Source organism: Salvia splendens, chromosome 17, assembly GCF_004379255.2.
Source record: "Salvia splendens isolate huo1 chromosome 17, SspV2, whole genome shotgun sequence".
Lineage (NCBI taxonomy): Eukaryota > Viridiplantae > Streptophyta > Magnoliopsida > Lamiales > Lamiaceae > Salvia > Salvia splendens.
Window position 1 is genome coordinate 14,093,846 of NC_056048.1, and position 14,972 is coordinate 14,108,817.

Consider the following 14,972-nt stretch of genomic DNA (forward strand, 5'->3'; position numbering starts at 1 on the left):
GACGAATTACTGCAGCTCATGTATTTGGACAACGTTTTTTAGACTTATAACATACTACACCCTAGCCCCTAGGCTTGTTAAACCCTTAGGGAAAACAAGAAACGTGCGCCAAACATCGAAACACGACACAACTTTAATTAAACGCGTCAGTATAAATGTTCATTACATATCACAAATAATGCATTACAGAAACTAAACTACGCATTATACTATACAATATGTACATTATGTGTACATTATGTGGATCGACGACCGAGTTCACGTTCACCAGCACTTCAAAGTCCCCGAGTTGAACCGTTCAACTCACCAGCTCAACCTCTTCTACCGCCGCGTTTCGCTCTACCTCACCTCCCTCCCGTCGCTCGAGGACTCCGATTTCACCAACCTCTACGCCGGCAAAAAAATCAAACAACATCGTTTTATTGCTCGACGACAATTAGACGATCCACGACGATTTCCTCGGCGTGAGAGTCTCGTGGCTGAATCGAGTGGAGAGAGACGGCGGTAGCCGGAGCTTCGTGCTGAGGATTAGGAAGAAGGATAAGCGGAGGATTCTGAAACCGTATCTCCAGCACATCCATGCGGTTTCCGATGAAATTGAGGAAAGAGGGACCGAATTGAGGATTTACACGAAAAAAAAGTGCAGAGATGGATTATGGAGACAATCACGTCTGGAGCGTGTGAAAATAAAAAAAATGCCAAGATCTTCAAATGAGGAAATCATGGAAGTTTCCATAACCACCAATTTAGTGTTTACCTATTTTGATCTTTTCGGATTTTAATTGAATTAAATTTAATGGTTAAAGCCAATAATTTGGGCCACAGGATGGAGGAAATAAACGGTTGAGATCAAGAAGGAAATAGGAGAAAATATGGAAAAAGGAAATGAATACATCCATATATATATATATATATATATCACTTTGATGACCTATGCAATATTGCTAGACAGTAGATCATAATTCATATTGAAAAAAAATTGTCTTGTGGAAGAAAATCAATAATGGAAACAGATAGGCAATGAAAAAGTGGATAAGAAACTAGCAAATGAGAGCTCGTTGTCGACCTCAGCATCTTCTTTATCAGTCTCACTCATCATTTACAACCCCTTATCTTTCGTCTCTCCAAGATGCCAATGATCCGACTTGTTAAAATCGCAATGTAGGTCTTTGCTTCAAATTGTGTTCTCAACTCCTACACGAGTTAAGGTCAGCGTAAAACAGAAGTAGCTCTCTCCCATTTCTTTCTTCTTTTGCAATTAAATTCCAATTATGTACACTGTATTCTAACAAGCACGGATGTTGGTATTTATAGACCAAAATTTATGTATTTTAATTATTAAAATCAAATTTGAATTTAAATTAATGCTCTTTGAATAAGATTACTGTTTCAAAACTTGATTTCATTTCAAATTCTAACTTAAAACATGAATACAGAAAAACATACTACTGTTACAAACCACATATAAAACCCAATAAATTTACATATTATAAATATAATTAACAATTATTTAATAACCCGTTATAATCATATTTAGCACACAAACAACCTTCTTCTCATGAAAATACAATTTAATGTCTCAGATATCACATTTATAACCCAATTCATCTATATATATTATAAATATAATAATTAACTATCAAGATAAATGATCCGTTACAAATCCTAGTCGGCATGAACAATTTTTTATTTAAATTTACCCAAAATTCATAAATATTTTACATTTCTGCCCAAAACTCGGCTTTTATGCATGCATAGATAGAGATTGGAGATGATCTAAATAAAGGAAGGACTAAAGTTACTTGTATTAATTATGTGTTCTTTAAATTATTACTCCCTCAGTCTCAAAAAAATATAGATAATACGACTTCTAATACATAATTGGTAAAATATGAGATATACACAAAAAAAAAGTTATTGAAGTATTGCCTATAGAGAATTAACCCTACCTTATTAGAGAGAGCAATTTTTCATAAATGGATAAAGACTAGTATTTTTTATGAAACGAACGAAATAAAAACAAATACTCCTTTCGTCCACCAATACAAGAGCACATTTGACCAGGCACAAGTGGGTCGAAAAATTAGCAGGTGAGTCCTAATTTTATATATTAGTTTTATAATGAAATGTGAATGAGATAGAGTTAGTGAAGTGTGAGATCCATTACCGTACAAAAGCAAACAAGGAGTTATTAGTAGACGGATAAAAATGATAAAGTAGAAAGTTTATTAGTAATGAACAAAGGGTGTAATAATATACTACTCTCATATTCCACTAACTCATTCCATTAACTTTTTCAATTTATTTTCGTTTACATTTTTTAAAACTCGTACCGAAATCAAAGTGGACAATTATTGGGGAACGAATGGAGTAATTTTTATGGGATATAGAAAATATTATATAGTCCGAAGTCCGGACAGAGAGCTTTATTGGACAATTAGGCCCTACGGAAAAGTTGAGCTGGTGTGCTAGGCTAAAATTCAGGAGACCTGCGAATTGGTTCTACTGTCTAGGTCAAAAGAAAAAATAAAATAAAAGGAAAATAAGAGCATCTCCAATTGGTTCGCCGTTGTCCCCCCGAGCTTCCGCCGTCAGCGACTCGCCGTCGAGCCACTCCTATTGGCGATTATTGCTTCCTCCGCTCCCAGCTCCTCTTCCGTCACACCGCGATGTGGCTCCAACCTGCTCGGCGTCGCGTGGCGATCGGGCAGGTGCAGCTGCTCGTCGCGCCTTCTGTTCCGGACCGTTCTATTGCCGAAGCTAAGTCCCTTCTAGCCTATCCTAATCTCCCTTGTTATTTGCAAGTTTAGAGTTGCATTGAGATGTTTAGTTAATGGCAGCATCGAATAAATTTTTGATTCTAGGCTTAGGGGGCAAAATTCCAAGAAAGGACGCCATGCAAAAATGTATCCGCCATTTGGACCACATGGTATAGACGCGATCTCGCGTGTTTAACTAAACTCGCTTGAAGCTCTTGCGTGTTTTAACTAAACACGCATCAGGCTATCGCGTGTTTAACTAAACACGCGACACGCTCTCGCGTGTTTCGGGTAGACACAAATTCCAGCCCAAACGGCAGAGACCTCACTTTCCACTCGCGAATTCACTTCCAGCTCGCTCAATCTCTCACTCTCAGCGACGGCCAACGTTTCTAGCCGGCGAAAATCGAAGTGAATCCGTGATGGCAAAATGTATCCGCCATTTGGACCCTGAAAAAGGGCAGCCATGTTTCGGTTCCTTTGTTTACACTATGGAGGATGGTTCCTAATTCTCCTTATACTTGTTTCTTTCCGTTGGTTCATTTGGAGATTAGCATGCTAAATGAGGTCTCTATGTGATGTTGTGGTTCATGCTTGAGTTTGAGGAAAAGAAAGGGATATGGAGGTTACCTTCTTTTTCACCACTCTAAATCTTGCTCCTAGACTTGTCTCTCTCTCACTCTCTACTCACTATCTTGCTATGTGGTGGTGAGAGAGGGTGAGACCGAGTGGATTATGCTATATATAAGGGTATAACCGAAAGCCTGCAAAGGCTGATTATGTGTTGGCTGTTTATGTGTCCTTGGTTGATTATGTGTTGGCTGTTTTCTCTGCACCAACGCAGGGGTTTACTCGTGTATTAAATGCATTTGTACCTCCTCATTTATTGCCTTATTGCAGCCTCTGTCTCTCGCTGCTCATCTCTGTTGTTGTATGGTGTACGATGGGGCAGAGGCCGTTGAGCTGGAGTGCAGGCTTCTGCGGCTGTCTCCCTTTATTCTTTAGCTTCTTGTGGCTGTGATTATGGTTTGAGGTGCTTGTTGCTATTGGCTGTACCCTAGTCACTGCCGGTTTTGGGTGGTACTTCGGCCCTTACAAAAAAAAATAGTAGTGTCTACTTTCTCCTGTTACCTTTCCCACATGGCAAATGCTTTTTTTTTTTTTTGTTGAGTGGAGTTTGCTTATTTGTTTTCACATGGCAGGGGCTACACTTCCTGGCTGCCGAGTTGATACAGCCTTAAGGCTGGCTCGCTGCCTTGGGTCGAAGGGCGTCGGTCCAATATTTAACATTCCTAACTTGTAATAGAATAGTGTTTTCTTTCCAATTTCCCTTTTCTTTCCATTCTCAATAAAGTGTAAAACATTTATAAGGGTTGAAAATACATTGTTCTCGAGCACCTTTAGTTTGGAAAACAACTATCATCGTCCTTCTTTTCCGGTGCTTGTTCTATACATTTTTTTTGATTTATTTAATCAATTGTTTTAGTTTACTTGTTTATTTCACATTCTCTTCTTTTTGTGAACTTGTAACCTTGAGCTAGAATGTAGTGGGTTCTATTCGAAGAAACGAGATAAGAGAGTAATAATCTTTAATTCGATAAAGACGCTACAAAAAGGGCGTTTTAAAAGAGCGGTTATTACATGCATAAATTTGAAATATAAAGAAAAATGAGTTGAATAAGTTAATGGAACTTGGGTCTCATTTATATATATTACTCCCTTTGTTCCACTTTAATAGTCTCGATTTACCATTTTTCGGTGTCCCACTTTAGGAGCCTCAGTTAAAATATTCTATAAATGGTATAGGCCCCATATTCACCAACTTTCCTTTACATTTATTAAAACATGTGACGAACTCAAATGAGATTCCTAAAGTGGGATGGAGGGAATAGTTTTATAATAAAATGTGAGTTAAATAAGTTGCTGGAATGTGTGACATAATTATCATTTATGGTGAAATGAAATAGGACTCTTCTTATGGGATGGAAGGGAATGGTAAAATATGACTCTTATTATGGGAATGGAGGTAGTGAATAAAATGTACTCTCTCCGTCCCTAAAAATATTTTTTTTTCCTATTTTGATCTGTCTCTTAAAAATAGAAACATTTCTTTTTATGAAATTTTTTTCTCTCTAATTTGATGAGACTAACACTTTTTTTCTTTTATATTTCTCTTACTTTACTAATATTTTATTTTTAGTGAAAAGAGGGAGTGAAGTTGGCTTTTGAATCTTAAAAAAAAAAAAAAAAAAAAGTGAAGATCATTTAATAATATTGTATTAGGAATGAGTAAGTTTTCGGAAAAGAGAATCTCTGCTCTTTGCCAAAGTACTACGGATTTTATTTGAAGCAGAGTTGAAAATACAAATTTGGTTTTATAGCTATGCATTTATTGCTGCATATTCGTTGTCTCTATATGTATATGCAAGACGGTTACTCCCACGCCCAGCCCATGCTCCATTCCATTGCGCATCTCAATTTCCGCATTTCATTTCATTTCCGCCTCTGCTATTTTCAAATCGACCATTCCCACGCGCTAAATCTCTTTCGGAGATGGTGAATCCACGCTGCTTCTTGGATATCAGCATCGGCGGCGAACTGGAGGGGAGAATGGTGGTCGAGTTGTACAAGGACGTGGTGCCAAAAACCGCCGAGAATTTCAGAGCTCTCTGCACTGGAGAGAGAGGCCTTGCCTCCGTCACCGGCGTTCCTCTCCACTACAAGGTTTTCTCACTTAATAAGCGACAATTTTAAATACATTTTCACTGCGTTCGTTTTGTGTTTCGTTTTACTTGTGCGGCATCAACTTTGATGGCTACCTTTTCGGATTTCAGTTTTGTGAGGGTTTATTGAACCTACTTGCTCGTTTGTTTGATTTATGTATGCGTTTTCGAGCTATTCCTAAGCTCCAGGTAAGAAATCATTAAGAATTAGGAACTCACGTCTCCAGATTATTTTCTGGTGTAGTTTTGTTTTCTTCTGAAATTGTTGGATTCATTTGTCGTAAGGTGTTGGCCATATCTACTGAAATACATTATCTAATCACAATTTGTGTGTTCAACATTATACACTTTAATGATATTGCATTTTGTATATTCGATATATCTTCAACATTCTACCTACGAATTAAAGCTTTCGGTGTGTTATTTTATTTGTGTTGATGGGTGGAACAGTTGAAAACCTAAGTATAAAAGTGATCTCTATGTCTTCTAGCAAATCATTTTGTGATTTTGCCACATTTAGTTGGTCTTTCTAGTCATGGTTATAAGATTGAATAATGTTTCCTTCAGTCTTCTGATAAATGTATAAGAAGAAATCGAAGTTCAAAATTTCCAGTGGACTTTTGTTCCTTCATGCTTCACAACCTGAGCAATGCGTCTGATACAGGGTTTACGCTTAAGTCGTATTATCAGAGGTTTTATGGTGCAAGGGGGTGCAATTTCTGACGAAAATGGCTCGGTTGGTGAATGCATTTACGGAACGAAGTTTGATGATGAAAATTTTGAGCTAAAACACACAAGGAAAGGGATGCTATCAATGGCCAATAATGGTCCAAATACCAATGGGTCACAATTTTCAATTCTAACAACCCAGGCCCCACACCTAGATGGGAAGTGTGTTGTCTTCGGTAAGTTGATAAAAGGATTTGGAGTGCTACGTGCAGTAGAGTATCAAGCAGTAGTGGATGATTACTGCTCAACTGCTGATGTTGTGATTATCGACTGTGGAGAAATTCCAGAGGGAGAGGATGATGGGACAATTGATTTCTTTAAAGATGGTGATTTATACCCTGATTCACCGATGGACCTTGATGCTAAACCTGACAGGTACTCGTGGGTACTTTCTGCAATAGAATCTATCAAAGTCATTGGGAATGAGCACTATAAGGTATCTTATTTTATCACACAACTAAATTCTTACATATGGGCTTCTTGAAGCTTTGCTCGAATGTCTTGTTGTGCTCTTTTAACCAGTTTTAGGGTTAAAGTAGATTACCTCGAATGTATGCTAATCCATTTTTTACTGACATTTCTGATGATGCACTCTTTGCATTATGCAGGAAAAAAACTACAAGATGGCTATAAGAAAGTATCGTAAGGCCATCAAATATCAGGATTTGTGCTGGGAGATGCCGGATCTTGATCAAGGTTATGTTACTCTTATTATCTATACTAATCTTAAAAGTAGGCAATGCTTGAATATGGGTGTAATATTAACATTCTTATAGTATCTTATTGCATGTCTGTACAGAGCAGAGTGAACTACTAAGGAAGATAAAGTCGCAAATACTTACAAACAGCTCTGTAAGGTTTTTGGCTTACTGTGTGTTTATCAGATTCTTTGCTAAACTGTTTACCTAACCGAAGTGATCCCAGACCGAATAGCTGCAACCCTATCATCTGTTTACAGTAACTATATTATTTACATGGACTAAGTACAATACTCATGCTCCAACACCAGGCCTCCCTCCCCAGCCCACTAAGCGGAAAAAATGCTCACACTTTTCTGTTATATTAGTTTTATTACATTATAGAGGTTGGCTCCATTTTATAAATGATTAAGTTTCTCCACTGTTTTTCTCTAAATGTATATGTTAAGACATAAAAAACTTGGACCATTAGTTTATTTAGATTGATCTGAGTCATTTATTACCTCGTTGTTTTTCATGTTTCCTTGTCATGCTTCAGATGTGTAAGATGAAGTTAGGTGATCTTGATGGGGCATTGCTAGATGCAGAATACGCAATTCGTGAAACAAAAGACTATGCAAAAGCTTTTTTCCGTCAAGGCCAGGTTGGTCGTCATGTTAATTATCTGTGAAAGTACTAGTTCTATGTGCTTCTAATTCTGAACTAAAAAATACAAGGTTTTACACCATCAAAATGAGTAATGAGTAATGAGTAATGAGTATGTCTAGTTGTAGTACACAAAGTGCATTCTTCTAGTATATAGTTCAATTTAGCAGTTTACATGTTGAATAATTATTGTCGTTGTTGTAATCACTTGTTTAAATGTGCCACCATTTGTCATGTCCACATCTTCTGAAGTTGCCACCAATGAATCAAGTCTTTTATGTCTGATTGATGCATAATTATGATACTGACTGTGCCAAGAGGGGCTGAATGTGTATTCGAGGTGCATAGAATTTTGGGCTGCTTATGCGGTCGGTTAGGTTAGACCGAACCGAATCATTCGGTTAACCTATCCGAATAGCAGCCCTCTTGAAGAACCGTAATTGAACCAGTGGACCAAACCTGTGATCCGACTATTCGGTTAACCGAATAATCATTTAAAATATGTGTCTAGTTAATGATTAACCAAGCTGTTGGTTAACCGATAACCGTTTAAAAATCTGTCTAGTGCTAAACTCTTAATCATGTGGATAATATATGATGCATAATGAACCCACAAAGAACAATCAGACACAAATTACACAACATTCAACCACAGAGAACAATTATCCAAATCCAAGTTGTTACATTACAATTCACTAATAGATCCAAGTTCTTACATCAAAATTCACAAAGACAATTCTAAAAATCACAATGAACAATTATTCATATACCTAGTTTGAGGGCAGCTAAACTACTGCAGAACCTTAAAACTTCTGCACATACACACACACACTGAACACACACTCTGAACGCACACACAATGAACACACATACACATGCAAACAAATAGACATACAAATGTGTATCCATATAGCATGCCCCCCCCCAGTATGAACAAATAAGTACGATGACATGTAGACACACAACATGTGTCCACCTTGCAAACCACACTCAAGCACAACTACTAAGCATTTGTGCATAAGGGGTAAAAACATCAATAACGCAATAGAGGCAATGTTCTATTAACTTCAAAGTCCTACTTTAAAAACTTCTATATTGATTTAATTTCCATCAACCCACACATAGATCCTTGTGTGTGTGTGTGAACCTTTCCGTTGTTAATACCTCTGCTACAACATCTAATTAAACGGACGTCATGTCAAATATTTCAAGTAGACTAGTCCCTCAGGGCCATGTTCCGTTCACCATCAACGGATATTTTTTCACATCACTTGCTATATCTTCCCTCTTCACTCCTTAGTGTAGGCAGGGCGGGAGCTGAGTTTGCATGGGAACCTCCCTTAAGCATGGAACCAGTATGTGTTAGGTGTAAGTATAGTGGTTAGGATTCTAGGTAGTTGATAGTTCCTGGGTGGAGTTGGTCGATACGAGAGGTCAGTTTCTGGAGTTCAGCCTTTTGGTCAAGGCTGTTCGGACGGGGAAGCAGGCTTTAGGGTTTTGCATGGACCTGTGGGGTTGGGACTAATAATAAGCAATCCGCAGCTAGTTAGGTTATGGGCTTAAGGGTTTTGCTTGGACCTGTGGGGATAGGACTGTTAATAAGCGTTTACACACTAGTTTAGGGTTATGTTTTCCAAAGTTATGTGCCCCTTGTTTAGGGAATTTTCGTTCCCTTTAATTCTGTGATTTTCTTTTCCTCAAACCTTCACTCTATCAAATTGCTGTTTTCAATTATCTTTCAGGTATATAATGCACTGAACAACATTGAAGCAGCTGTTGAAAGTTTTCAAAAAGCATTAGAATTGGAACCAACTGATGGTAAGGAGCACTTTATTGTGGAAAACAGGAAATCCTCTTTTTGTGGAACAATACTTTCTGCTTTTCAGTACTCTTGGATAACTTTTAGCATTCAAATTGTGTATTTAATAACTTAGTGGATAAGATGCTTTCCCTCAGCCAATAGGTCTGGGGTTCAAGTCACCACGCCACGGAAATAATTGTAAACCATTACCATTATCCATTATCTTTAAAAAAAACACAACAAACTTCATAAATGCTAATGTAATTTTTTGTGTAAATATTCCTAAACAAAAAGTAATGGCCACCAAATATGCATTCCACAGCTCTGTCTTTTTTTGTTTCCCTTTGTGGGGTTAGCTAACCGTAGAACAAATATTCAACAAAACTTTAATGCTTTTATAGTGAATCATTTGTGCCATTGCGATTACTTCTAATTAACTGACAGTTTCCTTTTCCTTTTCCTTTTTAAGGTTGTATAAAGAAAGAGCTTGCTATTGCGAAGAAGAAGGTAAGTGACATTCCATTCTTGTATGAAGTAATCACATCTATTCAATAAATTTAATGGTTGAGATATTCACACAGATTGCTGATAGAATTGACCTAGAGAAAAAAGCTTTCTCGAAAATATTTCAGTAAATGGAAGTTTGAACTTGTAAGTGTGTTCTTTTGTGTAGTTTTTCTTGCTCTCTTCCATCCTGTATGTTATCATAACTGAGAGATGTTTGCCATCTGTTTTAAATCTATTGCAGGTTATTGGTGAGTTGAAGAATGAGTTTAATTCCTTGGTCATGCTGTAGATGCTGTTTCTATGAGTGGAAATCAATCAAGACTGCATTATGAACTGAAATTTTGGCATAGTTGTGGTACATAGCAGTATAATCATGGAAGCAAAAAAGACTTATAAGAAAAGGAATATTTTTGAAGAGAGGAGAGATTACTTGGTTAACCTTCGTATAATGGAAGTCTTTTATCGTGAAAAACTTTAAATCCTACTTTACTTGAAAGCTATGGTAGTTTTTGGGATGATTCCATATAATATCTTCTGTTGGTGGTTTCAGCCCTTCTTTATAATGGATTTCTTGGCCTAATAAATTCCTGCCTGTTGTTCGTGGATTTCTGTGCATTATCACCATCAAGTTTTTGCATCTAAGTGCATGCTTCCATCTGACTAATAGTGATTGGATGACCCGTCACTCATTGTGAACTTAGCTTTGTAATCATAAAAGTTCTAATACGTATTTCCATTTGAAATATGTATGGTTGCAGCATAAGCTGATATTTTTTTCAGTTAATATTTTGCGGGAGTTGAATTAGAAAATTATTTACCGCAACTAAGTTGTCAAAAATTGATCTTTGAAAATTGTTAGACAAGAATGAAGGTTGAGATTGTTAGGTTAAATAGACTGTGTTATGAGGTTGAAATTTTTGGTAGCATTGTGTAAATCTTTTTTGAGCATGTAGAGAACATTGAGTTGATGATGATGATCGGTCGCTAAGGGTGGGGCAATCGACACTAGAAACCGTCTTGTTCAACAGGTCTTGTCCAACTTGCATCATCAACCGATGATGCATCTCCCGCCAAGTTATCGTAGGTAAATGAGTTGAAAACGGTGGAGACATGAAAATCAACCAAATCCGCACTAGCGTCTGAGAAGATGCGCATCTTTAGCATTATACTTTCCAACGACATAACCAACATCTTGTTTCTCTCTGAACCCCTTCATTTTTCCAAGCAGTATTTGTTTCGAGATGTGTGTTAATGCCGTCAAGGTCTAACCAACCCATTCATTATATTATGCTATGCTATGCTATGCTATGCAATAGAAACTAGGCCTAGCCACTCACAGGGCTCCATCGATGAGATTAAAGGTGTGAAGCGTGCGGTGGTAAGTAAGTCGAACACATCTGATAGTCGAACTATGGTTGCAAGATTTTGGTTTCCATCCACCTATCATTACCAAGTAAAAACGTTTTAGATGGAAATTTGAGGCACTTTATGATTAAAAAGATGTTACATACATCTATATATGGTGGAGAAGATAACAGGCTTCACATCAAATGAGGGAATGACTGAGATTAGTTAGGGTTTGGCTGAGGGTGTGATTGCCTAATATTCCCTCAGATACTTTCCGTCATATTTTGGGCCGCCGCCGCAACATTGTTTCGACTCTTAAAACTCCTTACAAGAGGGAAGGAATAGTTATCCAAAAATATGTAGACAGTATATATAATCATCATCATCAAAAATATGAGCCACTCACAATCTCAATCACAAAATGCGGTTCTTTTTTATGGTAGAATTTAGAGATTTACGTACTACTACCTCCGTCCTTTAAAAATGCTACTAATGATTTCCATTTTGGTTCATCCTTTAAAATATGCATTTTTTTTTCCTTTTTAGGAAACTTTTTTAGTCTAATCTAATAATAATACTTCAATCACTTTTTTTATCTCTCTTACCCTATCAATCATGCATAAAAAAACGTGTCATTTTAAAAGTTGATATTTTAAAGGACGGATGTATTATCCTCACTTTTTCTCCGGGAAGATTTTTGGGGAGTGTTGTACGTAGAAGGAGGCAATATCCTTGGCAGCATAGAGAGGGCGATTGTTGGCACCGGGTGTCGTGAGCATGGTGGCGACCAACCCGCCCGTGCTCGTTCCAGCAATCACATCAAAATAATCAGCAATTCTTGCGTCCGGGCCATCTAATTCCTGTCCTTGTTATTATCATGCTTGCAACGATATCAACAATGAGACACAACATAGTATATCTTATTGATCATCACCTGGAGTCTGGCTTCGAGGTTTCCCAGAATTGTGCCCGGAATGATGCCTCTAACACCGCCACCATCTATGCTCAGCACCGTCGCCATTCTCCCTTTTGATTGAGCATTAGACATCGGAGATACTAAGATCAATTGCAGAGTTGCAACAAAATTTAATGCAAATACAAAATTAATCTTCTCCATGTTGGTATATTTTTGTGATCATAATTGTGCAAGCTATTCTGTATATACATACGGTCATATAAATGTATGTGTATCATCTTTTCACTCTACCCATCCATGATTACATACCTAAATATTCGTGATGCTTTGCGGATAAATTTTTTCCGAATCTATTTTTAGTGATTCGATGCCTGTCTTACAATATGTATCATATATAGATTTGCAAGTTTATGTGATCATCACAACCATATTTGGGTTTTGGATTTCAATTTTAGTTTCTAGTATTTCTTACTATATTGTAGTAGAATTGATTCCATCTCTATAGTCTTTTGAACTTTATATCTCTATCTACGTTGCAATCTCTATGCATTTTTTTAAATAAAATTTTCTTATGTAGAAAATGCAATAATTTTCACATTACATGTCAGTATTATCTACTCGATTTCTACTTTCCGAATCCGAGTTTGTTCGATTAACGCAAAATCCACAAAATTGAAGCCTTTTAGCATTGTTATTGAACCAGGAGAGGAGAACCCTTTCTTCACTAATTAGATGTTCAAATTTTGACATTCTAAAGAAAAGTGGATGTAAAATATTAGTGAGGTAGAACTCTTCTTTTATATATTAATTTTATGATAATTGTGAATAGAGCGAGTTAGTAAAATGTGAGATCCACTTATCCGTCAAAATAAGAAAATATGAGACATTTAGAAGTAATTATGTAACATAAAGTAAAACCAATATTAATTCCTATTGTAGTTAGTACGTGTTGGAAAGAAATTAAGGAATTTTAAATCATGAAAGATATCACGCAAGATCAATAGATTGATAATTAGAAGATATGATTGATTTGTTTTCCTAATTAGAAGTTACCAATATGTTTTCTATAATCGACATGTACTTGATTGTTAATAATAAGATCAATTTTACGTAATTCTACATGGCTTTAGAAAAAAAAAAATCATCATAGCCTAGTAATATAGGAGTACCTTTGTGGACCTAGTAGGCGAGAGAGACCATCCAAACACTCAAAATGACAAACCCAGAAACACCAAAAAAACCAAATCAGGTAGCCGATAAAATTCAATCCAGCAAAAATGTTAATTACTCACTATGGGAATGATTGAAGAAAGTGGAAGAGATGGACCTCATAGTCTTCTCATGGATCGTGGACAACATGGAGACGAACATCATTGCAGATTTCTTACACCATTAGTCTAGGAGATTACCACCCGCCGCTGCCGAACAGGAATCAGCCGCAGCAGCCACCATCACTCCTTGCCACCTCGAACCGCCGGGGAAACGTATATAGAAACTCTGGTGTGGGAGATATGTTTCTAACTCGTTGCAGGACTAAGTCAAAACTAGATGTTGCAGGACTCTTCCCATCCATGCATCAAATATTAAACTGGTGTAACGCTCATTTGGAGTGTGAAACACATATCATTTCTTTTTTTTTAAAGTTCTCTCTCACATTAATATAAATATACTATTTTCTCTCATCACTCAACATACAAAACAACATCTCCTAAAATCTCGTGTCATTACCCAAGTGTGCCATCTATTATGGGACGGAGGGAGTATCATTCCTAACTTCTACTATTCTCCTATTATCCTTTACTTTATATATCAAAAGTCAAAACCTAACACCAAATGTGTTTAACATTTTGTTCTAATGGATGGCTAGAAACGAGTGATATAAATCACACAATTAAACACAATTGGAATGGCGGAACTTCCTTTCATCGGAAAGCAACTTGGCGAATCGAGCCAAAGCGTGTCCGTTAGTGCCCTCTCCTCGAACGAGCTCAGGTCGGGCCGTCTCCAAATCAACCCTCAAAACCGGCTTCTTCAACAGATTCTCTCCAATCTCTATAAGTGTTTGCATATTCCTTATCGTTGAAACATCGAGTGATGACGCCTCTGAGCCCAAATCTTCTTCCCATTTGGATACCAAATACTATACAATATACTCAATTTGCCTTTAAATCATTAAAGCTAAAAGATTAAGAAATTTTAAATTAACTAATCTTAACTTAAGTTTTTAATATTGGGGTAAATACATAGCTCATACAAATTATTTCACCTTTGTTTTATATTAATGCAAAAAGTTTGAAGTTTACATAAATCATATAAAAAGTTTCATTCGTGTTTTAGTTTAGTATATTCTGTTATTTTTGTTTAAACAATGTTAGCCTTTTGTCTATGTGAAGTATAAAATGTTTCATAATTGTTTCATGTTAGTACAAAAAGTTTTATCATTATTTCATATTGGTACAAAAAATTTCATCATTGTTTTATGGTTTGTGCGTCACATAGACAAAGAGTTAACGTCGTCTAAACAAAAATAACGGAATGTACTAAACTGAAATACGAATGAAACTTTGTGTATGATTTATGTAAACTTTAAACTTTTTGCACTAATATAAAACAAAGGTGGAACTTTTATGCCCCATCCTTTGGTCCATGCGTATGCTCTTGCTAGACTTCAGGAGATGTCTAGTTCGGGAAGGGATGGGTTTTCTTCTAATTCTACTAGGAAATTTGGAGACAAGAGCCTAAGCTACCTTCTACTAATACTGGTAACCCACCCTTATTGCCTACTCCTACTATTCCTACCTTCAAGAGTAGGCGATTGTTGACTGAGGAAGAAATGACTGATTGTAG

The 14,972-nt window shown here is 36.7% G+C and overlaps 2 protein-coding genes and 1 long non-coding RNA gene across 4 annotated transcripts; 2 read left to right on the top strand and 1 right to left on the bottom strand.

Moving 5' to 3' along the window:
* Nucleotides 1-2,397: 2,397 nt before the first annotated feature.
* LOC121775246 lies at nucleotides 2,398-4,172 on the top strand. The gene is made up of 2 exons (XR_006045103.1): nucleotides 2,398-3,866; nucleotides 3,962-4,172. It is a non-coding gene; the product is annotated as an uncharacterized LOC121775246 (long non-coding RNA).
* Nucleotides 4,173-5,077: 905 nt separating this feature from the next.
* On the top strand, nucleotides 5,078-10,463 carry LOC121773395 (peptidyl-prolyl cis-trans isomerase CYP40-like). The gene is made up of 9 exons (XM_042170247.1): nucleotides 5,078-5,483; nucleotides 6,147-6,647; nucleotides 6,820-6,907; nucleotides 7,011-7,063; nucleotides 7,448-7,552; nucleotides 9,297-9,372; nucleotides 9,825-9,862; nucleotides 9,937-10,006; nucleotides 10,104-10,463. Exons 1-8 carry the CDS (start codon nucleotides 5,313-5,315, stop codon nucleotides 9,988-9,990), a joined length of 1,086 nt encoding a protein of 361 aa, XP_042026181.1. The 5' UTR covers nucleotides 5,078-5,312; the 3' UTR covers nucleotides 9,991-10,006; nucleotides 10,104-10,463.
* A 931-nt stretch (nucleotides 10,464-11,394) lies between these two features.
* LOC121774649 (patatin-like protein 2) lies at nucleotides 11,395-12,335 on the bottom strand. Of its 2 annotated transcripts, XM_042171503.1 has the most exons (3): nucleotides 12,144-12,335; nucleotides 11,888-12,069; nucleotides 11,395-11,533 (listed from the first exon to the last, which is right to left on the bottom strand). In XM_042171503.1, the coding sequence occupies exons 1-3, from the start codon at nucleotides 12,324-12,326 to the stop codon at nucleotides 11,473-11,475; spliced, it is 426 nt and encodes a 141-aa protein (XP_042027437.1). In that variant the 5' UTR covers nucleotides 12,327-12,335; the 3' UTR covers nucleotides 11,395-11,472. The 2 variants fall into 2 exon arrangements, 1 of the variants encoding a protein (XP_042027437.1); XR_006044968.1 differs by having other exon boundaries at nucleotides 11,436-12,062.
* Nucleotides 12,336-14,972: the final 2,637 nt, after the last annotated feature.